This window comes from Aquarana catesbeiana, linkage group LG12 (assembly GCF_042186555.1).
Source record: "Aquarana catesbeiana isolate 2022-GZ linkage group LG12, ASM4218655v1, whole genome shotgun sequence".
In the NCBI taxonomy this organism is placed as follows: domain Eukaryota; kingdom Metazoa; phylum Chordata; class Amphibia; order Anura; family Ranidae; genus Aquarana; species Aquarana catesbeiana.
In genome coordinates this window covers 145,846,224-145,871,437 of record NC_133335.1, presented here as the reverse complement: position 1 = coordinate 145,871,437, position 25,214 = coordinate 145,846,224, and the positions used below count along the sequence as shown (strand labels likewise).

The 25,214-nt window shown below is 43.8% G+C and overlaps 1 protein-coding gene across 1 annotated transcript in view; it reads left to right on the top strand.

Moving 5' to 3' along the window:
• PSME3 (proteasome activator subunit 3) overlaps positions 1 to 25,214 on the top strand; it is a 98,899-nt gene that overhangs the window by 29,475 nt on the left and 44,210 nt on the right. Inside the window, exons 3-5 of the mRNA XM_073608382.1 lie at positions 24,242 to 24,304; positions 24,390 to 24,494; positions 25,007 to 25,055. Coding sequence (XP_073464483.1) covers positions 24,242 to 24,304; positions 24,390 to 24,494; positions 25,007 to 25,055 — 217 coding nt within the window. The remainder of the gene's footprint in view (positions 1 to 24,241; positions 24,305 to 24,389; positions 24,495 to 25,006; positions 25,056 to 25,214) is intronic.

Sequence of the window (25,214 nt, the reverse complement as noted above, 5' to 3'; positions counted from 1 at the left end):
TTTCCCTTGTGAACCAGGTTCAGGAGTTACTTCTCTACAAACTGAGGATCAAGGGGAAGGGTGTGGACTTAAAACAGCTGTTGATTGATTGTGTTTCCTGTGGGGAGGAGCCTCTCATCTCTCAGGTGTGCCGTCCTGGAAGATTTCCTAGAAAGACAGTTACCGGTAAGTAACTAGTACTTTTATTGGGATTTTATGTGATAGACCAACAAAGTGGCACACAGATGTGAAGGAAAATGATAAATGGTTTTTTAATTTTTTTTTTTATATACAAATATCTGAAAAGTGCGGCGTGCATTTGTATTCGGCCCCCCAGAATATAGCGCCTACAGTTTGTGCAGCACTTGACAAAATGAAGGCAGACAGTGCAGTTACAATTTGGTACAAGAGGAATCGGAGGGCCCTGCTCATTAGAGCTTACAATCTAGGAGGGAGGTTCAATTGATACAAAAGCTAATGGCTGTGGGGGATGAGCTTATGGAGAAAGTGTATTAGAAGCAGGATAAGCTTCTTTAAACAGAAGGGTTTTCAGGGATCGTCTAAAGATGATAGATTGGGGGACAGTCGGACAGTTTGGGGTAGGGAGTTCCAAAGGATGGGAGAAATCCTGGAGGTGAGCATGGGCGGAGGTGACAAGGGAGCTAGAGAGCAGGAGGTCTTGGGAGGACCAGAGAGAGAGTAACTTGGTTGGTATTTTTGAGACTAGGTTAGTGATGTAGCTGGGGGCAGAGTTGTGGATGGCTTTGTAAATTATTGTTAGTACTTTCAATTTTGTTCGTTGGGTGAGTGGAAGCCAGTGCAGGGATTGGCAGAGAGGGGTGGAGGACATTGACTGCTTGGTAAGGTGGATGAGTCTTGCAGCAGCCTTCATTATGGAGTGAAGGGGGGCTAGTGTATGTAAAGGTAATTTCAATGAGGGAGTTGCAGTAGTAGAGGAGAGAGATAACCAGGAAATGAATTGGAAGCTTGGTAGTGTCGTTGGTTAAAAAGGGAGTATTCTAGAGATGTTGCTCAGGCGGCATGATTTGTGCAGGGAATGGATGTGGGCCTGAAAGGACTGTTCAGTCTAGGGTTACTTTGCCATGTGGGGACGGACTGATAGTTGTGCCATTGATCTTGACAGAGAAGTCGGGGGAAGGGGCACGTGGGGGAGGAAATATTATGAGCTCTCTTTTAGATTGAGGAAGTGGTGTGACCTCTAAGCTGATATATCTGTTAGTAAATCAGTAATTTGTGAGGAGACTGATGGGGTGAGTTGAGGGGTAGCGTTTTGGGTGTCATCGACATATAAATGGTAATGGAAGCCATGGGAGGCTATCTGCTGACCCAGGGAGGATGTGTGTAGATCAAGAATAGTACAGGTCCAAGGACAGAACCTTTGGGGACCCCAACGGTAAGAGGTATTGGTGAGGAGGAAGTGGAGTTGTAAGTGACACTGAGGGTGAATTGAGAGAGCACAGCCATGGATACCAAGCAAATTGAGTTTTTTGAGGAGGGGGTGATCAACTGTATCAAAGGCAACAGAGAGGTCCAAGAGTAAAGCCCCATACACACCCTTAGATTTTAAGATCTAACTATTTCAGATAGTCTTCAGATTTACCAAAACCATGTAGTGCAAGGGCCTACCTGATTGCATACAAATTGAAACTCTTAAAGTGGCGTTCCACCCCCCCCAAAAAAAATAAAAATTAGTAATATTCTTTTAAAAAAAAAAAAAAAAATTTGGAGAATTTTTTTTTTTTTTTTTTTCTCTCCTCTAAATGCCTGTTGCTAGGGGGTCCCTTGTAGTCTGCCTCCTTCGGTGCCTGGGCTCCTGACGTCACTTCCCACAGCGCAGGACGGGAGATCGCCTCTCCACCCTCCCTCTTGTCAATCATCTGGGACATGTGACCGTTCCCCGATGATTGCGGGGCCAGTAGTGACGGCATGCGCAGTGGGTGCCCGGCTGTGAAGCCACAGCCGGGCGCCCACAGTTGAAATGCCGGCGCCGCCGAGCGGGGCTTTGATCCCCCGCATCGCTGGACCCTGGGACAGGTAAGTGTCCAATTAAAAGTCAGCAGCTGCAGTATTTGTAGCTGCTGACTTTTTTTTTTTTTTTTTTTTTTTTTTTATGGGAACCCCGCTTTAAGGTTTGACCTCAGTGTTGGTAAATCTGAAAACCAAAATCTGCAGAAGATCTAATGGTGTGTATGGGGTCTAAGAGTATGGAATCATCACAGTTTGGTTTTAGGAGAGCAGTTTCTGTGGAGTGCTGTGGACGAAATCCAGACTAAAGGGGATCAAGAAGATTATTCCTAATGAGGTGGTCGCTCAGTCGGTTAGACTAAGGCTCTGTTTCCACTACTGCGAGTTGTTGTGCAACTTGACATGTGAAGTCGCATGACAAGTCAAAACCCATGTATTTCAATGGTCCCCATTCTAATTGGTGCAACTCCAAAAAAGGTTTTTGCACTACTTTGTTCTGACATCGGTGCGACTTGTTCTCGCATGGTTTTCACCAGTTGTTTGACATCGCATCACAAATTGCATAGTAAAGTCGCAGTGTAAATCGCGCAACTTTGGGGGACACAATAGGGGAAACATAGCCTAAACGTTCAAGGAGTTTGGAGGCAAAAGGGAGTAAGTAGATGGGTCTCAGGTTAAGATTGGTGGGATCCAGTGAGGCCTTTTTTGGTATGGGAGTGACTAGTGCATGTTTCAGAGGGTTGGGGAAGATGCCAGTAGAGAGGGAGAGGTTGAAGATATGAGTGTAGGCTAGAGTCAGAGGGTGAAAGTAGTATTTGAGAAGGAACAGGGTCCCATGGGCAGGAGGTTAGATGAGAGTTAGGGAAAAGTTTATTGACTTCCTCTGTAGTAGCTGGGTTAACCCTTTCATGACTAAGCCTATTTTTGAAATTTGGTGTTTACAAGTTAAAATCCGTATTTTTTGCTAGAAAATTAGAGTACCCAAACATTATATATATATTTTTTTTTTAGCAGAGAATCTAGAGAATAAAATGGCGATTGTTGCAATATTTTTTATCACACGGTATTTGTGCAGCGGTGTTTTTAAACGCAAATTTTTGGAAAAGGGAAACTTTCATGAATTTAAAAAAATCCAAACAGTAAAGTTACCCCAATTTTTTTGTATAATGTGAAAGATGATGTTACGCCGAGTAAATAGATACCAAACATGTCACCCTTTATAATTGCACGCACTCGTGGAATGGCGACAAACTACGGTACCTATGAATTTCCATAGGCGATGCTTTAAAAAATTTTTACGGTTACCAGGTTTGAGTTACAGAGGAGGTCTAGGGCTAGAATTATTGCTTTTGCTCTGACGATCGCGGCGATACCTCACATGTGTGATTTGAACACCGTTTACATATGCGTGCGCGACTTCCGTATGCGTTTTCTTCGCTGCGCGGGGACAGGGGCACTTTAAAAAAAAATTTTTTTTTTTACTTTATAAATTGTGTTTTAAAAAAAAATTATTTTTTACTTTTATTGCTGTCACAAGGAATGTAAACATCCCATGTGACAGTAATAGGTGGTGACAGGTACTCTTTATGGAGGGATGGGGGGTCTAAAAGACCCCCCATCCCTCCTTTACACTTCAAAGTATTCAGATCGCTGAAAACGGCGATTCTGAATACTGTGTACTTTTTTAAATTCGGCGCCATTGGCAGCCGAGTAAACGGGAAGTGACGTCATGACGTCGCTTCCGCGTTTACAACGAGAAGGCTGGAATGAAGCCGCCCACAGCTTCGTTCCAGCCCGCCCCCAGCTGCCGAAGATACCCGATCGGACACCGGGCCTCCCGATCGCACGGGAGGCCCGGTAACAGCGACGGGAGGGAGGGGGATGTCCCCTCCCGCTCCTCCGGTATAACAACCGAGTGGCTTTTAACTCGGTTAGCCGATCGCCCGCTGGAAACAACGGTACCGGGATGATGCTCGCAGCTGCGGGCATCATCCCGGTATAACCCCGGAAAGCCGAGTACGCATATCTGCTTACGGTCGGCGGGAAGGGGTTAAACAAGAGTATTGATTGTACAGGTTGACAGTATAAAGTGAGGGAGATATCTGTAGAGTGGGGATCTGAAGACTAATTGTCTCAGTCTAATTTTTTGAAGTGATTAGCAATCTCCTGGGCAGTGAGTGGAGGTAATGGAGGACGAAGTAGAGCGTTTAAAGGTAGAAAAGAATTAAACGGGGACTGCGTGAGAGGGTGTTAATGAGAGTGATAAAGTAGTTCTGTTTGGCAGTGTGGAGGCAGGAATGGTATTTTTAGAGGGCAGATTTATATTGGCTAAAATCTTGCTGTGACTTAGTCAATTTACAGCTGGTAATAGTCTTAAAGTAAAAAGTATTTTTGTAGGTATGTCTCTCTACCAGCTTTGCATATCTATATAGTAAAATTTTTGCTGCCCTTTGCAAAATAGCCTAGCTCTGTCAGATTGCATGGAGAGTCTGAACAGCAATTTTCAAGTCTTGCCATAGATTCTCAATTGGATTTAGGTCTGGACTTTGACTGGGCCACTCTAAACGCATCAATCTGTTTTAATCTAAACCAGGGGTGGCCAAACTTTTTTCAAAGGGGGCCAGATTTGATGAAGTGAACATGCGTGAGGGCAGACCATTTTGCCTGACATTCTTTAAACCATTAAAATTCGGTCTAAGCGTGTTCGTTCAAGCACTAATACATGGCCCAACAAGAATTCTCTTGCGTTTGTGGCTGTGTGTGGTGAAGAGATGAGCTTGGGCGTGTAATTTGGATATACCGTATTTATCGGCTTAAAACACGCACCTTCACTTTAAAAAGGAAGTTTCAGGAAGAAATCTTACATTTTAAATAACAGTGAAGCAAAATAAGGGTCAGTGCCCATCTGCAGCCTCACAAGTGCCATGAATGCAGCACCCACTCCATCGGTGCAGTCTGATTTATGTCCATCTGCAGCCTTGAGGAGACAGGGAGGGGGCGGGACGAGCGCCGCCAGACATACAGGAGAATCTCCTGTTTTCTCGGCGGCCTCTTTAATTGAAAGTCCCACCTCCTGTGATGGGCAGAACAGTTGTCCAATGACAGCGCAGGAGACGGGACTTCCTTTTACACAGGACGCTGTGTAAACAGGAAATACTCCTGTATCGTGTACGGCGCTCGTCCCGTCCCCTCCAAGGCATTTATATCTTTTGGGGGCCACAAAAGATATATATGTCAAAATTACCAGGTGGGCCGCCCGAAACCGTAACGTGTGCCGCGATTGGTCCGCGGGCCGGACTTTGGACATGCCTGATCTAAACCATTCCATTGTAAGCTCTGCCTGTATACTTTAGGTTCATTGTCCTGCTGGAAGGTAACCCCCCCCCCCCCCCCCCCAGTCTCAAGTCTTTTGCAGACTCTAACAGGTTTTCTTCTAAGATTGCCCCGTATTTGGTGCTAACCAACTTCCCTGTTCCTGCTGAAGAAAAGCATCCCCAAAATATGATGATGCCACCACATTTCACGGTGGGGATTGTGCAGTGTTAGTTTTCCGCCACACATAGCGTTTTGCTTTTAGGCCAAAAAGTTAAATTTTGGTCTCCTCCTGACCAGAGAACCTTCTCCACATGTTTGCGGTGTCCCCCACATGGCTTCTTGCAAACTGCACTTCCTATAGCTTTCTTTCAACAATGGCTTTCTTGACACTCTTCCATAAAGGCCAGTTTTGTGGAGTGCACGACTAATTGATGTCCTGTGGACGAATTCTCCCACTTGAGCTGTGGATCTCTGCAGATCCTCCAGAGTTACCATGGGCCTCTTGGCTGCTTCTCTGATAATGCTCTCCTTGCCCAGCCTGTCAGGGTGGACAGCCATGTCTTGGTTGGTTTGTAGTTGTGCCATAGTCTTTCTAATTTCAGATGTTGGATTGAACAGTGCTCCATGAGATGTTCAAAGCTTGGGATTATTTATTTTTTTTTTTTTTATAACCTAACCCTGCTTTAAACTTCTCCACAACCTTAACCCTGACCTGTCTGGTGTGTTCTTTGGCCTTCATGATGCTGTTTGTTCTGGAGGCAATTGGATCCACTAGATTTTAGTTGTGGGGTATCAGAGTAAAGGGGGCTCAATACAAATGCACACCACACATTTTTTTTTTTTAAACATTTTATTTGTAAAAAAAAAGAAACATTTATCATTTTCACAATTACGTGCCGCTGTGTTGGTCTATCACATAAAATCCCAATAAAATGCTTTTAGGTTTTTGCTTGTAACATGACAAAATGTGGAAAATTTTAAAGGGTATGAATGGGTTTCCCAAACCCCCCCCAAGGCACTGTAGGTATTCTGCCACATGTTTTGGGGAGGTCTGTCATTTTCCTACCCAGACAAATCTGATTTATCTCTAAGGCTACTTTCACACTGAGGCGTGCGGGCGCTGGCGGTACAGAGGCGCTAAATATTGCACCGCTTTGCCGTCGTTTTATCGGCGCTAGAGGGGCGGTCTTAACCCCCCGCTAGCGGACGAAAAAGGGTTAAAACCGCCCGCAAATCGCGGCTGCAGCGGCGCTTCCTCATTGTTTTCATTGGGAAGGGGCGCTTTAGGAGCGGTAAATACAGCGCTCCAAAGATGCGGCTTGCAGGACTTTTTGGACCGCCCTGCGAGAGCACCGCTCCAGTGTGAAAGCCCTCGGGGCTTTCACACTGGAGTGCATTGAGCGTCAGTTTGCAGGCACTATTTTTAGCACTTTATCGCCTGCAAAGCGCCTCAGTGTGAAAGGAGCCTTACTGTCTTCTCAGAATTATTTCCAGTTTCGTTTTCACTATTGTCTTCCCATCTACCAAAGAGTTGCAAAAACTTCCCCCTTTTTATTTTTTTTTAGGATCCTGTAGGACCTAAATTATGCAGTGTCATAGGTTATCTTTAGTCTAAGGCTGGCCATACATGGTCGAATTTCGCAAGAATTTTTGGTGCATTTTGTGCTCTGATGGTGCCACCATTTATTTTAAAAATTCGACCAACCAAGCCTGCAATTTCACCTCCTGTTGCTACAGAAAATAATTTTCTGGGCTGGGAATCTTCTTTTCTTTCTGGAAATGTTCTTTTCTTGCACATGCAAATTTTCTTTTTGATTACATTTCTCGCACGATTCTCCTATCATTGATTAGAAAATCATTTGTTTCAAAAAATTTCCAACATGCCCAATTAAATTCCATGGCCACACAAAAATCGTCTGTTGCTGCAGCCCACTAATGGTAATGGTAAAATTCTTTCGAAATTTGATTAGGTTTTTTTTTTTTTTTTTTTTTTATTGAAAAACTTGAGCATGGTAAGCGTATAAAAATCCACATGTAAAATAACAGTCACTTGCTATACAGACAGAAGAAAGGAGCAGTAACACATGTTTTGCTATACACATGTTTATTCCCTTTGTGTGTATTGGAACAAAACAAAGGAGGAAAAAAAGCAAATTGGACCTAATGTCACACAACTCCAAAAATGGGATGGTCAAAATTCTTGGTACCCTTAACTTAATATTTGGCTGCACACCCTTTGGAAAAATTAACTGAAATCAGTCGCTTCCTATAACCATCAGTAAGCTTCTTACACCTCTCAACCGGAATTTTGGACCTCTCTTCCTTTGCAAACTGCTCCAGGTCTCTCTTATTGGAAGGGCGCCTTTTCCCAACAGCAATTTTAAGATATCTCAACAGATGTTCAATGGGATTTGGATCTGGACTCATTGCTGGCCACTTTAGAACTCTCCAGCGCTTTGTTGCCAATCATTTCTGGGTGCTTTTTGGCATATGTTTGGGGTCATTGTCCTGCTGGAAGACCCAAGATCTCGGACGCAAACTCAGCTTTCTGACACTGGGCTCTACAGTGCGACCCAAAATCCTTTGGTAATCCTCAGATTTTGTGATGCCTTGCACACATTCAAGGCACCCAGTGCCAGAGGCAGCAAAACAACCCCAAAACATCATTGAACCTCCACCGTATTTCACGGTCGGTACTGTGTTCTTTTCTTTGTAGGCCTCATTCCGTTTTCGGTAAACAGTAGAATGATGTGCTTTACCAAAAAGCTCTCTTGGTCTCATCTGTCAACAAGATGTTTTTCCAGAAGGATTTTGGCTTAAGTACATTTTGGCAAACTGTAGTCTTGCTTTTTTATGTCTGTCAGCAGTGGGGTCCTCTTGGGTCTCCTGCCATAGCGTTTTGTTTCATTTAAATGTCGACGGATAGTTCGCGCTGACACTGATGCTCCCTGAGCCTGCAGAACACCTTGAATTTCTTTGGAACTTGTTTAGGGCTACTTATCCACCATCCGGACTATCCTGCGTTGCAACCTTTCATCATCATCAATGTTTCTCTTCCGTCCACGCCCAGAGAGATTAGCTACAGTGCCATGGATTGCAAATTTCTTGATAATGTTGCGAACTGTGGACAAAGGCAAATCTAGATCTCTGGAGATGGACTTGTAACCTTGAGATTGTTGATCTTTTTCCACAATTTTGATTCTCAAGACCTCAGACAGTTCTCCTCTCCTCTTTCTGTTGTCCATGCTGAGTGCGGCGCAAAGACGAAGTTAACTTCTCTCCTTTTTATCTGCTTTCAGGTGTGATTTTTATATTGCCCACACCTGTTACTTGCCCCAGGTGAGTTTAAAGGAGCATTAAATGCTTGAAACAATCTTATTTATCCACAAATTTGAAAGGGTGCCAAGAATTTTGAACAACCTATTTTTTGGATTTTTGTGACATTATGTCCAATTAGCTTTTTTTTTCCCTCCCTTTTTTTTGTTTTGTTCCAATACACACAAAGGGAATAAACATGTGTATAGCAAAACGTGTTACTGCAATAATTTTCTGTGAGAAATGCTTGATTTTCTGGAAAAATTTCTGAGGTGCCAACAGTTTCGCCCATGACTGTAGCTAGACTTAAAGATCCATATCAGTTGCAAATACCCCACCATCAATACCCATTCACAGTATCCAATAAGGAGTGTACCAAAAGAGTGGCTCAACCTAGCCCAAAGTTGAGGGTCAGGGGCTAAAGCTGCATTGAGCGAGGGACCTGAGTCTTGTATATGGAGGAGGGCGTCATCTGCATATAAACATGCCTTCTCCTCCAAAGGTCCCACCCGCAAACCCTTAACTGATGCAGAATCCTGAAATGGAATTGCCAAGGGCTCCAGGGCCAAGGCAAATGGGGAAGGGAGACAAGGGGCATCCCTGCCGGGTACCTCACTGCAATGGAAAGTATTCAGAAATTTGATTATTTGTGCGTATTCACGCCCTTCCCAGGCATGATATGAAGCTAGTTTGATCAAGTGAATGACCTGCTCCAACACTGCGGATAGGCGATTCGCCAATATCTTGGCCAAAATGTTTGAATCCACATTGCGGAGCGATATTGGATGATACGATGAACGTTCCTCAGGATTCTTACCTGGCTTGGGCACCAAAACCACCACCGCCTCCAACATAGAATCTGGCAAGCCACCCATTTAACCACTTGCTTACAGGGCACTTAAACCCCCCTCCTATCCAGACCAATTTTCAGCTTTCAGCGCTGACGCACTTTGAATGACAATTGCACGATCATACAACACTGTACTCAAATGAAATTTTTATCATTTTTTCCCCACAAATAGAGCTTTCTTTTGGTGGTATTTGATCACCTCTGCGGTTTTTATTTTTTGTTAAAAAAAAAAAAATGTAAAAAGACCGAATTAAAAAAAAAAAAAAAAATTTTTTTTTTTTAATTTTGTTATAAAATTTTAAAAAGGGTAATTTATCTCCTTCATTGATGTACGCTGATGAGGCGGCACTGGTGGACACTGATCTGGTACATTGATAGGCAACACTGCTAGGTGGCACTGATTGGCACCACTGGTGGGCACTGGCACCACTGGTGGGCACTGGCACCACTGGTGGGCACTGGTACGTGGCACTGGTGGGCACTGGTACGTGGCACTGGTGGGCACTGGTACGTGGCAATGTCAGGTGGCACTGGCAGGGGGTACTGGTGGCACAATTGAGGCATTATTGCCTCCTCCTCTTCGGGACCGATGTCCCTTGCTAACGAGCCGGTGATCGGCTTTTTTTTTTTCTCCTCGCACTGTCAGCGCGAGGAGAAAAAAAAAACGATCAGAGCTTTTGTTTTGATCATGTGATTAGCTGTCATTGGCTGACAGCTGATCACATGGTAAGGGGCCGGCCCCTTACTTGGATTGGTGATCAGCCGAGTCTCAGTGACTCGGTGATCGCAGGGCGCGTGCACAGGGGAGGCCATCGTGTGACGGCCTCCAGGGAATTAAGGTCCGCGCTGTAGCCGTCGTTCAGCTATAGCGCGGATATCAAGCGGTTAAAAAGAATTGTTGTAAATGCGGAGGTAAGTCTTGGGGCAAGCTGATCCAGATGGGGTGTGTGTGTGTGTGTGTGTGTGTGTGTGTGTGTGTGTAAAACTCGCTAGGAAGTTCGTCTGTCCCTGGGGTCATGGCCAGCTGAACCCCCCTCTAAAGGAAATATCCTGCTCCAAGATTAGCCAAGTCCAGTCTAGGAAAGGCAGTCCCATCCAAGTAAGTGTATAGGTCAGTTGTAGTATAAGCCACTCGGGAGTAATACAAATGTTTGTAATACCTAAGAAACCTGTGATTGTCAGAGGGTGACCTAAGTAATTCCCCTGTATCGTCTTTAACCCCACTAATATGCGTCATGGCATATTGGTCTTTGTCAAGCCACACCAGCATCCTACCATTCTTATTGCCATGTTCGAATATTCTCTGAGCAGTATCTAACATAGACTTGTGGGTCATATCTACTCGGAGCAGGGATAATCTGCAGGGCGAACTGCCAGTCCCCATAGGTAGTGGGAATGGGGTTAGTGACATAGAAGGCCTCCTTTTCACCCACCTCTCTGTTCTAACTTATCTAGTGACTGAGCAGAGGCCTAACAGGCCACTGCAATGCAGGATATATAGGCACCCAGGTGTCCAGGCCTTAAACGCATCCTAGGTAGTAGCTGGGTTAGTAGAGTTAGCATTGTCAATCAAGTACTGGCAAAACCCCTCTCGAATACTCTCTTGAACAGCAGGATCCTCTATCCAGTATCTGGACAGGCTCCACAATCGCTCTCCCCTATCTATACAGTACAACCCTCACCGGAGCATGATCCAAGACACCCCTGGAAAGGATGGTGACCTTGGAAACTCTGAGCAAGGTATGGGTAGCAAGGATTAATTCAATGCGTCAGAACGTCCGGCAGGATGCCGAATGACACGTAAACTCCCGGCTAGCGGGGGTGAAAGTATCTCCAGACATCCACCAGAGCGAATTTAATAGGTACGATGCCCGGTGGGTGTGGAGAGGCGACTCTTTGTACATCTTGCGGCATGTATGCGTTCCTTGATCATCCGATCGAGGGCGAATACTGTTGTGCAAAATGTAAGCACATTGTTTCCCTGGAAGCCTAGGTTCTGAATCTGGGGAAGCAACTGTCAGCACTGAGAGGTCCCTCCATACTAAAGGTGAGCCAGGAACGTACACGGCAGGTGCTGACAGGAGCCAGCACAGAGGCGGGTGGAGACAGAGGTGCAGGTACTAGCAAAGAGTAGATGGGTGACAGTCAGGAGGGGTAGAGAGGGAAGTACCAGGGAGGCCGATCCAGGACTGGAGCATCCCAATAAGTACGCTCCATTGAGTGACATTGGTGAAACCAGTCAGGGACCAGCACTGCTGGAGATGAGGGACTCTCCTAGCTGCCAGGGGAAGAACTCCTCCAGTGAGTGGGGGGGCAGCAAAAGGAAAGGAAAGACAGATTCTGGTGGTAGGGGACTCAATTCTTAGGACAGAGAGGGCAATCTGTAACCAAGACCTGAAGCGCCGAACAGTATGTTGTCTACCGGGCGCTCGGATTTGGCACATTACGGATCTTGTGGACAGATTACTGGGAGGGGCTGGGGAAGACCCGGCTGTCATGGTGCACGTTGGCACAAATGACAGTCAGAGGCAGATGGAGTGTCCTAAAGAACGATTTTAGGGACTTAGGTGCTAAATTGAGGAAAAGGACCTCCAAGGTAGTGTTCTCAGGAATACTACCGGTACATCGAGCCACACCAGAAAGGCAGAGGGAGATTAGGGAAGTAAACAAGTGGCTGAAGAGCTGGTGTAGTAAGGAGGGGTTTGGGTTCCTGGAGGACTGGGCCGACTTCTCAGTTGGTAACCGGTACTATAGAAGGGACAGACTGCACCTAAATGAGGAGGGTGCAGATCTGCTGGGAATGAAGATGGCCAAAAAGTTAGAGGGGTTTTTAAACTAGGCGATGGGGGGGAGGGTCCAGAGACAGTGATAGCCAGCGCGGAAGATATTCCAGAGGGTAATATTGGGGGCATTAGTGGTAGGTTAACCAAAGCACAAAAACACAAGGTGAGTATAGTAGCAAGTCCTAGTTGCAATCTTGAAACACCCAATACGAGGACAACATGCGACCGGTCTAAACTATGTGGCATGTTCACCAATGGCAGGAGCATGGCGGACAAGATGGGTGAACTAGAGATACTGTTGTACAAGGAGGATTTGGATTTTGTGGGAATTTCAGAGACCTGGTTCAACAGCTCTCATGATTGGCTGGCAAACATTCAAGGGTATACCCTATACCGCAAGGATAAAGAGGGTAAAAAAGGGGGAGGGGTATGCCTATATATCAAGAATAATGTACAAGCGAATGTGAGAGATGACATCACTGAGGGAGCTAGAGAGGAGATGGAATCCTTATGGGTAGAGCTCCAAAGGGATGAAGCTAAGGGGAAAATAATACTGGGAGTATGCTATAGGCCCCCTAACCTGAGGGAGGAAGTGGAGATGGATCTCCTATCACAAATTGGATTAGCAGCAAGGATGGGAAGTGTTATCATAATGGGGGATTTTAATTATCCAGACATAGACTGGGTGGAGGGAACCACGCATTCATTTAAGGCTCGCCATTTCCTTAATGTCTTGCAGAACAATTTTATGGGTCAGATGGTAGACGCACCAACTAGAAATAAAACATTACTGGATCTACTGATTATCAACAATACAGACCTGATCACAGATGTGGAAATACGGGGCAATTTAGGTAACAGCGATCACAAGTCACACAAATAGGAAACATGAAGGGAACACAAAGACACTGAATTTCAAAAGAGCCAACTTCCCTAAACTACAAACCTTGCTGCATACATTGGGATAAAATATTAGGAACAAAGAATACGGAGGAGAGATGGGTTTGCTTTAAGAGCATATTAAATAAGGGCATTAGCCAATGTATCCCATTGGGTAATAAATTTAAAAGAGCGAACAAAAATCCTGGATGGCTTAACTCCAATGTAAAAATGCATATAAAAGCAAAGGAGAAGGCCTTCAAAAAATACAAGTTTGAGGGATCATCCTTTATAAAGAATGCAATAAGAAATGTAAGGGTGCAATTAGGACGGCTAAGATAGAACATGAAAGACACATAGCGGAGGAGAGCAAAAAAAATCCCAAGAAATTCTTTAAGTATGTAAACAGTAAAAAAGGGAGGACAGACCATATTGGCCCCATAAAGAATGAGGAAGGACATCTGGTTACAAAGGATGGGGAGATGGCAAAGGTATTGAATTTATTCTTCTCCTCAGTCTTCACGAGTGAATCGGGGGGGCTTCAGTAATCAAAACTGCAGTGTTTATCCTCATGACACAAAACAGGAAGCACCTCCATGGTTAAGAGGACGGAATTAAAATTAGACTTGAGAAACTTAACATTAATAAATCACCGGGACCAGATGGCTTGCATCCGAGGGTACTTGGGGAACTCAGTCAGGTGATTGCCAAACCGTTCCTAATTTTTACAGACAGTCTATTGACTGGAATGGTACCAGCTGATTGGAGAAAAGCCAATGTAGCACCAATATTTAAAAAGGGCCCAAAAAACATCCCTGGGAATTACAGACCAGTTAGCCTAACATCAATAGTATGTAAACTCTTGGAGGGGATGATAAGGGACTATATACAAGATTTTATTAATAAGAACGATATCATTAGCAGTAATCAGCATGGATTCATGAAGAATCGTTCTTGCCAAACCAATCTATTAACCTTCTATGAGGAGGTGAGTTGCCATCTAGATAAAGGAAGGCCCGTAGACGTGGTGTATCTGGATTTTGCAAAAGCATTTGACACAGTTCCCCATAAACGTTTACTGTACAAAATAAGGTCCGTTGGCATGGACCATAGGGTGAGTACATGGATTGAAAACTGGCTACAAGGGCGTGTTCAGAGGGTGGTGATAAATGGGGAGTACTCAGAATGGTCAGGGGTGGGTAGTGGGGTTCCCCAGGGTTCTGTGCTGGGACCAATCCTATTTAATTTGTTTATAAACAACCTGGAGGATGGGATAAACAGTTCAATCTCTGTATTTGCAGACGATACTAAGCTAAGCAGGGCAATAACTTCTCCGCAGGATGTGGAAACCTTGCAAAAAGACCTGAACAAATTCATGGGGTGGGCGACTACATGGCAAATGAGGTTCAATGTAGAAAAATGTAAAATAATGCATTTGGGTGGCAAAAATATGAATGCAATCTATACACTTGGGGGAGAACCTCTGGGGGAATCTAGGATGGAAAAGGACCTGGGGGTCCTAGTAGATGATAGGCTCAGCAATGGCATGCAATGCCAAGCTGCTGCTAATAAAGCAAACAGAATATTGGCATGCATTAAAAGGGGGATCAACTCCAGAGATAAAACGATAATTCTCCCGCTCTACAAGACTCTGGTCCGGCCGCACCTGGAGTATGCTGTCCAGTTCTGGGCACCAGTCCTCAGGCGGGATGTACTGGAAATGGAGCGAGTACAAAGAAGGGCAACAAAGCTAATAAAGGGTCTGGAGGGTCTTAGTTATGAGGAAAGGTTGAGAGCGCTGAACTTATTCTCTCTGGAGAAGAGACGCTTGAGAGGGGATATGATTTCAATTTACAAATACTGTACTGGTGACCCCACAATAGGGATAAAACTTTTTCGCAGGAGAGTTTAATAGGACTCGTGGCCACTCATTACAATTAGAAGAAAAGAGGTTTAACCTTAAACTACGCAGAGGGTTCTTTACTGTAAGAGCGGCAAGGATGTGGAATTCCCTTCCACAGGCGGTGGTCTCAGCGGGGAGCATTGATAGCTTCAAGAAACTATTAGATAATCACCTGAATGACCGCAACATACAGGGATATGTAATACTGACACATAATCACACACATAGATTGGCCTTGATGGACTTGTGTCTTTTTTTTCAACCTCACCTACTATGTAACCCATCCACTGAGCCAGGTCAGGGGACCAACGGGAGGTAGAGTCTGTCCAGATCTGGAGTAGGGGTCATGTTGAAATCCCCCAGGAACAGTAAATCACCCAACACATATGTCAATACAGTTCGCATAATAACTCCAAGTAAGGAGGCATCTGCCGGAGGTGGCAAGTATAAGCCCACCAGGGGTACATTCTCTATCGAAGCATGCATCATTATATAGCACCCCTTCAGATTCTGTTCTAATGTCCAAGAGCTGAAAGGGAAGAGATTTATGTACCAGTATACTGACCCCCCACCCCCCCAGTGGCCGAGGCATGTGGCGTGATTGTGAGCCAACCCATCCCTTTTCGAGACCTAGGATACGAGATCTCACTAAGTGTGTCTCTTGTAAAATAACAATCTGGGGGTTGTGTGGGGTTTGTTTTTTTTTTTGAGGTATTTGAACACCAGGGATTTCTTGACAGCGGAATTAAGCCCCTGAACGTTCCAGGAGATTACACATACAGCTGCCATAAGATTAGAACCACATAAATGAACCTGAGCCAATGCAAGCCAGCCCGCACTCCAACACCCCAAGGGACCGCAGCCAGAGGAACCTTCCCAAACAGGGCCAATGCATTCCCAATTGTACCCCATATCAGTAACACAATGCCATTTAATATATCAAGAAACAACGGACCATGCCATAAAAGATACAATTGTACATATTAATCTCCACATAAACAAGCAAATAACAGACCAAAAGAAACTCTTGTCCACCATTGGTTAGCAACTGCTCACCCCCCTGGATCTCATATAGTGTGAGACCGCATGGATCCCCGGCAACTGGAACACAGGAGACGTGGTAGCAAAACTAGAGTGAAAAGCAATCCATAACTAGTCCGTCCTGACAGCCTTCTGGAAATGATAGTAGCAATAGAGACCTAAAGTTCCCATCAGGAGGTGCTGGTAAGAGGGGGGGAAAAAAATATTACCAGAGTCAATCGCCTGGACTAAGCCAGGGGCACACATCTTGAAAGGGCCTGTGTAGCTGCAGCAGCTCTATGACCTCTGTAGTCCGTGAGGAACCCCAATATAAGGGAAGAGACCCCCAAAAGTCCCCCTAGACAAAAACAGGGGACAAACAAGGTAAGTAAGGGGCCTCCCACCAACTGAAAAAAACAAACAAATTAAATCTTAGGGATCACAGCTCGGGAACAGCAGGCAGATGAGTAGTAACCAGATTGCAGCGATGTCCAGGATCTTCAGCCCCCCCCAGGGGTAAGGACTCTAGCCAGTCCGCATCATCTTTGGGGGAGAGACAGAACCGCACCATCTCACCATTGACGACTCTCAGCAGGAAAAGGACACTATATATTTAAGCCCTCTGGTACGGAATGCAGCTTTAACCGAATCAAAGGACCTGCGAAGCTTCTGTATCTCCACAGAGCAGTCAGGGAAAATCAGCAGCCGATTGTGTTGCTGCTGGTAAAAGGGAGCGCAAAAGTTATTCCGCAAAGACTGTAGGTTTTTTTTCCCTCAGCCCCTCCTGTCAGACCAATGATGTGGATGATGTTTCTCTTACAGCGATTTCCCCCAAATCCGCCCCCCCCCCCCCCAGGATATATCTGGGGGAAAACGGATCCTCCTGGCAGCTTTCCCACGGCCGGAGGATTTAGAAGGCGTCCACCCAGCAGCGCAGAACACCACCAAACTCTGGTGTGGATGATATTAGGAGAACACTCCAGCAGAGCTTCGGGAAAGACGTCCGGTCACTCTGTCATCTTGGACACGCCCCTGATAACCATTTGTTTGCCGTCTCTCCTGCTGATAGCTGATATTATTTGCCGATATTTTGTACATTTAAACTTTTCGAAAATAACACCAATTTTATGCACAAATCTGGTATAAAATGAACATGTTAATGTTTATTAAAATGAAACAATACGGGCTCGTTCTTCACTTGAAAACTGATGGGAGAAAAACAGATTTCAAAACTGACATATCTGTCTGCAGTGCACCATGGTGTGATGAACAAGGCCTAAAGGCAAACAACTGGGAGAATAAAGTGCTTGAAAAACAACTTCTTAAATGGCTTCCCAAAAATGTTCTTCAATACTCCCATTTAAGTAGAACAATATTATAGTGCAAAAAGCATAACCTTTCAGCATGTTCACCTGTTAAACGGTCTGTTTTTCTTTAGAGGTGCACCGAAATTTCTTCCGCCGAAAATTATCAGACGAAAATGGTGTGGGGGGGGGGGGGGGGATCCTTTTTTTTTTTTTTTTTTGTATTTCAGGCCAAAAAGAAAAAAATGGCAGATACCGGAAGGGGGCGGGGTCCGCCCCAGGTGCCGCCCAGTCCTCCCTCCCCTCCCTGCGATCTCCGTGTGTCACGGAGCTGAATTGTCAGGACTGTAGTAACAATGTCCCACCTTCTGTGATAGACTGCACACTGATCCAATGCCGAGACATTGAATCAATGTGATTTGATCACAGGAGGCGGGACATTGTTACTGCGGCCCGAGCAATTCAAATCCAGCTCCGTGATATACAGAGATCGCAGCTCTGATCCAGACACAGGCAGGCTGCATATGACCCTGGGGCATTGGTGAGGCTGCTGGGCATTGGTAGGCTGCATATGATGGGCACTGGTGAGGCTGCATTGATCTCTAGCATCATGTCTTCAGTCTCTGACCATCTCCTATATCATATCTACTAGAGGTACACAAAATGAAAACTTTGCTAATAATCTTGGCAACGTGTTTTAAGTAAGAGATTGCAGACATGATTCAAGAGATGGTTAGACACTGCAGACTGCACTAAAGGTGCCAATAATGGCCAACAATAAATTCATATCCAAATTGATGATAAATTGACAATATTAAAAAGTTGAATATAATAAAATTTATATATAAAAATATAAATATTTTTTTAAACTGTCATTTTCGGTATCTGTGTTCGGCCTAGTGCATCCTTCATTTTCGGTACCAAAATGTAAATTCGGTGCACCCCTAGTTTGTTTGTTTGTTTGTTTGTTTGTGTTTTTTTTTTTTTCCTCCCATAAATAGCTGCCACTTCACTGAAAACACGCTTCCTTGGTACAGATGAAGTAGGACCAGAGGTATCTTCTAGCACAAGAGGCAAGTCTTTTTTTAGCGTGACTTTTCTTTCCACCACTGAAGAGGATCACTTCTGTCAATTACTGGTTCCTTCAAATAGAGATGAAGTTCATCATCCAGGCTGATTATTGATGCACATTTAGAAGAATCCTCCGCATGAGGCCCCAAAAAACACACTGAGCATGGCATGTCAATTCGACCATGATGATTCTCTTCTGCTCGCTGTCTTTTTTTGATGCTTGTCTGTTTTTGCAGCATCCTGCTCTTCCAGATTAGTAACCTGCTCTTCCAAATTTGACCTTTCTGCAGGAACCTCCAGCAGCTTGTGTTGATCTTCTCTCAGCCATTGTTTTGCCTTGGCCGATACATCAGAAGAGAAAGCATGGTTCTTGTATTGAGAATCCAAAAGACATGCCAGCACAACATTTTTATTCTCGTCATGCTTCTCAAAGCGTTTGAGGCTGTCCCTCATGACCTGCCTGAATGTTTTAATGCCACGTGTGTTGGGTCCTTCTTTCAATTAAAAAAGCATCTTCAGCACTCGCACATGGGATGACAGAGGAGTCATAATGACTCGCTTCTAGTGTCACTTCCTCTATGGGGAGGAGAGTCTCAATGACATCGGCTACAATGTTCCACTGATCAGCAGTAGGACAACTATATCCTCCATGTTCACCTGAATAGATGCTCAAGAGCTCGCTTCTGTTCCAGCATTCTTTGCAGCATATGACGTGTTGGATTCCAATGCGTTGGAACAGCCTGAATTAGGCTGTTTTGGGGGTAGGCCAAGGTCTGCCTGAATGTATCTCAGTCGCTGCTTGGCAGGAACTGAATGGTGGAAATGGCCTCCCCGTCTCTTCAGCTTGCCATATATGTCGATCAAAGCTCTCTGGCTTGACAGACTATCATTTACCACAAGTTGCAGGGTGTGTGCCATGCAACTGAGGTCGGACACTTCAGCAAGCCTCATTCCTTTCACCATGTTTGCACCGCTGTCACGAAGCACAAGCATCACTAGGTCTTTGTTTATTCCCTCTTGAAGCATGCCTAGAAACATTTCTCTAATGTACTCCCCAGTGTGGGATCCTTGCATCACCTTTTGTTTTCAACACCAATTGCCTTTTTGTCCATCTGCTGTCAATGAAGTGGCACGTAAGACTCTCTCTAGTGACTGTTGTTCCTGATCAGCAGTCAGTCGTGAAGGAGAGTGAGTTGCCAGCATTCTCTGGTTGCAGCATAGCCTTTACTTTCTCAACTACCTTTTTGTTGTCCCAGCATTTCGTTTCGATAATACTTTTCACTCTTCAGTGGGTACCTTGGCTCAGCTATGGACATCAACTGCTGAAATCCAGAGTCGGACACCATGGTAAATGGCTGGTTATCCGTAACCATCTCTGTGATTGCTTTGTCCAGCTGTTGTGCTCTTCCACTTAGCTTTTTTCTGAAACATATCTTTTATTGTTTGGGATTGTGGTATTTCACTTTGTTTTCTCTGTGCTTCATTATACAATTCAACATGATGAACTCTTAAGCCTCGTACACACAATGGGATTGTTGGCCAACAGAGCCTCAGACTTTTGTCAAAAGGGCATGTGTCTGGATCTTGTCTTGCATAATGGCACACAATTGTCGGCCAACAAACCCAAACGTAGAGATGTACTCCGTGAAATTTCAGCTCTTGAGCGCCACCCTTTGGGAACCTTCTGCTAATGTCGTGTTTGAGCATTGATTCCGAGCATGCGTGTTTGTACTTTTGGTTTTTTGTGTGACAGATTTGTGTACAGACGATACGAAAATGACAACAGACCATTGTCTGACAAAAATTTACTAGCCTGCCATCCAACATTTGTTGGCCTAAAGTTGGACCACAATTGTCTGAAGGAGCGTACTAACAGTCAGATTTTAGGCCAACAGTCTGTCATCACACCATCACCTGCCAACAATTGGATCGTTTGTACGAGGCTTTAGATGGGCCCAAAGATTTGACGTATTTTTGTTTTTTGCTGTTGATCCCATGTGTTGCACACTGCTTCTTTTCCTGGAGATGGTTGAGACGAGAAATAGTCCCAGACCCACACTTTTTAACTTTTTCTCTCAGCATCCATCTGCATTGGAATTTAAAATAGGTTAAAAATGGCAGGCACCCTGCTGTGGGTGGGCTTGCTGGCAGGCACCCTGCTGTGGGTGGGTGAGCTTGCTGGCAGGCACCTTACAGTGGATGCCTGGCTGGCGTGTCTGCCCGAGTGTCGAGAGAAGAGGGAAGCTTGGGCCCAGTGGCATAATGACGTTGTGTGCGTGTCCTGCAGGCTTCTGGGCCCCAAAAAGATGACCGCGGCCCGTGGAGACCAATATCGGTCCAGTTTGCGACCGATGCCGATTGTTTTGGAAAATGCCGTTATCTGCCCGCAATAATCAGTCAATCCCTAGTTCATCATTAAGCTATTCTTTTTAAATCATAATGACCACAAACTACCCAAATGACCCTGATCAAAAGTTTACCCTGGTAATTTTGGCCTTTTAACATGCACACAAGTTGACACAAAGGGGTTTGAATGGCTATTAAAGGTAAACATCCTCACCTTGTGATCTGTTTAGCATTCTCAATTCATTGAGTTACAAGCAATCAGCAGTGTTCAAACTCTAATCAAGACGTGGAAAATGAGGGGTTTTGTTGAAACCAAACCACGGTTAGGTAGACCAACTAAAATTTCAGCCACAACTGCAAGGAAAACTGTTTGGGATGCAAAGAAAAACCCACAAGTAACTTCAGATGAAATGCAGGACTCTCTGAAAACATGTGGTGTGGCTGTTTCAAGATGCATAAAAAGGAGGAACTTGAAGAAAGATGGGCTGCATGGTAGAGCTGCACGATTCTGGCGAAAATGAGAATCACGATTTCTTTGCTCACGCTTCTCGTGGTGTAACATCTTTCACATTTAAAACAAAAAAATTGGGCTAACTTTACTGTTACACTTTTTTTTTTTTCCCAAAAAATTGTGTTTGAAAGACCGCTGGGCAAATACAGTGTGACATAAAATATTGCAGCAATTGACATTTTATTCCCTAGGGTCTCTAATAAAATATATAATGTTTTGGGGGTTCCAAGTAATTTTTCTAGCAAAAAATATTGATTTTTAACTTAAGTCAGAAAAAGATTTTAGACTTTAAGTGGTTAAACTTCATGCATTTATTTACACGTTGTTTAAAAATTTGGCAGACTGCCTGGATTTTTTTTCTTTACACACAGAAGTTTCCTTTTGATCTAAGAAGGCAGTTGCTTACAATGTTTCATTTTAGAAACTTGGCAGACTGCCTGGATGTTTTCTTTTGACAGCTGAGTGAGCAGATAAGTTTCTCCACTTGTTATATGAAAGAATCGGGAGATCGTCAGAGGGGTTGAATCGAAATCACAATTGAACGATTGTGCAGCTCTACTGCATGGTTGAGTCGCCAGAAGAAAGCCATTACTACGCAAATGCCACAAAGTATCCCGGTTACAATATGCCAAACGGCACAGAGACAAGCCTCAAACCCTCTGGCGCAGTGTCATTTGGAGTGATGAGACCAATATTGAAACACGGAGGTGGATCGCTGATGTTTTGGGGATGTGTGAGCTACAAAGGCACAGGAAATTTGGTCAAAATTGATGGCAAGATGAATGCAGTATGTTATCAAAAAGTCCTGGAGGAACTTTTGAATTCATCAGCCAGGAAGCTGCACATGGGACGTACTTGGACATTCCAACATGACAATAATCCAAAACACAAGGCCAAGTCGACCTCTCATTGGCTACAGCAGAATAAAGTGAAGGTTCTGGAGTGGTCATCTCAGTCTCCTGACCTCAATATCATTGAGCCACTCTGGGGAGATCTCAAACGTGCAGTTCATGCAAGACAGCCCAAGAATTTACAGGAACTGGATGCTTTTTGTCAAGCGGAATGGGCAGCTTTACCATCTGAGAAGTTAAAGAGCCTCATCCACAAATACCCCAAATGACTTCAAGCCGTCATTGATGTTAAAGGGGGCAATACACGGTATTAAGAACTGGGATATGTAAACTTTTGATCAGGGTCATTTTGGCTAGTTTCTGTTGTCATTATGATTTAAAAAGAGTAAACGGTTGATAATGACTTCAGCCAAACACTAACATGAGTGAAAAAATGTTTGTGTTCTCATTCATATTCTCTGAAAAATGGCCAAGAAATCATATAAATTCTGCCCGGGTATGTAAACTTATGAGCACAACTGTGTGTGTGTGTGTGTGTGTGTGTGTGTGTGTGTACTAGGGGGTCCTAGTAGATGGGCTCAGCAATGGCATGCAATGCCAAGCTGCTGCTAACAAAGCAAACAGAATATTGTCATGCATTAAAAAGAGGATCAACTCCAGAGATAAAACGATAATTCTCCCGCTCTACTAGACTCTGGTCTGGCCACACCTAGGCTGTCCAGTTTTGGGCACCAGTCCTCAGGAAGGATGTACTGGAAATGGAGTGAGTACAAAGAAGGGCAACAAAGCTAATAAAGGGTCTGGAGGATATTCGTTATGAGGAAAGGTTGCAAGAACTGAACTTATTTTCTCTGGAGAAGAGACGCTTGAGAGGGGATATGATTTCAGTATACAAATACCATACTGGTGACCCCACAATAGGGATAAAACTCTTTTGCAGAAGGGAGTTTAAAGACACTCGTGGCCACTCATTAAAATTAAAAGAAAAGAGGTTTAACCTTAAACTACGTAGAGGGTTCTTTACTGTAAGAGCCACAAAGGATGTGGAATTCCCTTCCACAGATGGTGGTCTCAGCGGGGAACATCGATAGTTTCTTGAAACTATTAGCGAAGCACCTGAACGACCGCAACATACATGGATATACAATGTAATACTAACATATAATCACACACATGGGTTGGACTTGTGTCTCTCTTTTCAACCTCACCTACTATGTAACTGTGTGTATGTATGTATATGTGTGTATGTATATATATATGTGTGTGTGTGTGTGTATGTATGTGTATATATATATATATATATATATATATATATATATATATATATATATATATATATATATATATATATATATATATATATATATATATATATATATATATATATATATATATATATATATTTTTGTACACACACATTGGATACATTGATACTTTTTCATGTGCTGCCAAGCTGACATATATGTAGCGAATAATTTATTGATGAAATGGTATAAATACATATATGTACACATGTCAGAGACAGCATTTGGCAATAAGGTAAATGATATAAATATTGAACATGGTCAATTGTAGATGTAGTACAAGATATTTCCTATTAACAGGCATTGGTACACCATATGCAACAGAGCTGCTGTAAAAACGAAGGAAGATACACATTATTAATCACTTAGTACTCCAAGAAATTTTGAATGAAGGAATATATGGGCCAGTGAATAGGTAATGAGCCAGACTTGACTGAGCACCCCATGGAAACTTGACGCATTTCATGGCTATATGCCATTCATCAGGAGTTGGTTACAGAGATAAACTGAAAATACAAATGGGTATGCAGTATTAATATATTCTACCCCCTAAGGGGAGAAAGACCTCATGGGGAGAAAGGGGTCTACTGTGCTTGGCTAGCATCGAGCAAGACGGACCCCCAAACTGTCTGTCTTGGAGCTGAGGCAAGGAACCCAGCCAAGAAACCTCCATAGCATGCCCAATCACCACAACACATTCCACATGTGTGGGGATGATTGCTAATAGTGTCCTGAAAAAAAAATGTATAAAATATGTGTGGAAAAAGTGAGAAAATATGAAGTTAATGATGATGAAAAAATCCTTTCCCCCCCCCCATCTTAAGGCTGAAGACTTGGTTGCTGCTTTTTTTCCAAAGAAGTTGTTAGAACTGGACAGCTTTCTCAAGGTAGGACTGCTCCTTAATTTTTTTTTTTTTTTTTTTTTTCATGTTTTCTTTTATTTATTTTTTCTTTGTCTTTACTTATTCTCAGGAACCCATGCTCAATGTCCAAGACCTAACACAAATACATTCAGAAATGAATCTGCCAGTACCAGATCCCATTCTACTGACTAACAGCCATGATGGATTGGATGGCGTAAGTTCCTGCTACAAAGTGCAGTGCAAAGTTGACTTTATCAGCTGCAACTATTTTATAAAGAATAATTTGTGTAGTACTTTCTGTTTAGTTGTATGTCATTTTGTAAACTAGCAGATTGATAGATTATCTCCTGATCTAGGTCTGTAGTAAAACAAAGATATGAAATGAACACTTCTGCCTGCTACTTACCCTATATCTGCGATCCATTAATTATAGAACACATATGTGGACAACATATAAAAGGGGTGTAGATGGGGGTGGGAAGAGATATTATTATGCTTTTACCCATCCATACCATTCCATGTTTTCTTGTTCTAGTCTATTTTGAGTAAAATGACCACTAGAATTGGTTGCTTCAACACAGGCCACGTTTACTGAACTAACATTTTGTGAACTAGCTTCCTCTTGAATAGATATTGACCAGGGAATGGGAGGGCCTCCTTTTGTTTGCTTTCACTGTACATAACTGCTTCTTTCCCCTTTCCCTTTTTTTTTTTTTTTTTTTCCAGCCAAACCTCAAGAAGCGAAAACTGGAAGATGGTGATGATCACTGTTCAGGTTTGTGTGTTTGTAGGATTATGTTTGGGGAAACAAATGCTGCATTGCAATTGCACATGTGCTGGATGAATATAGCACCTTTTTTCTTATTATCGTACATCAGAGCCATAGTAGTTACTATGTGGGTTATAGGGCCACCTTCAGGTGATGGACACTGGC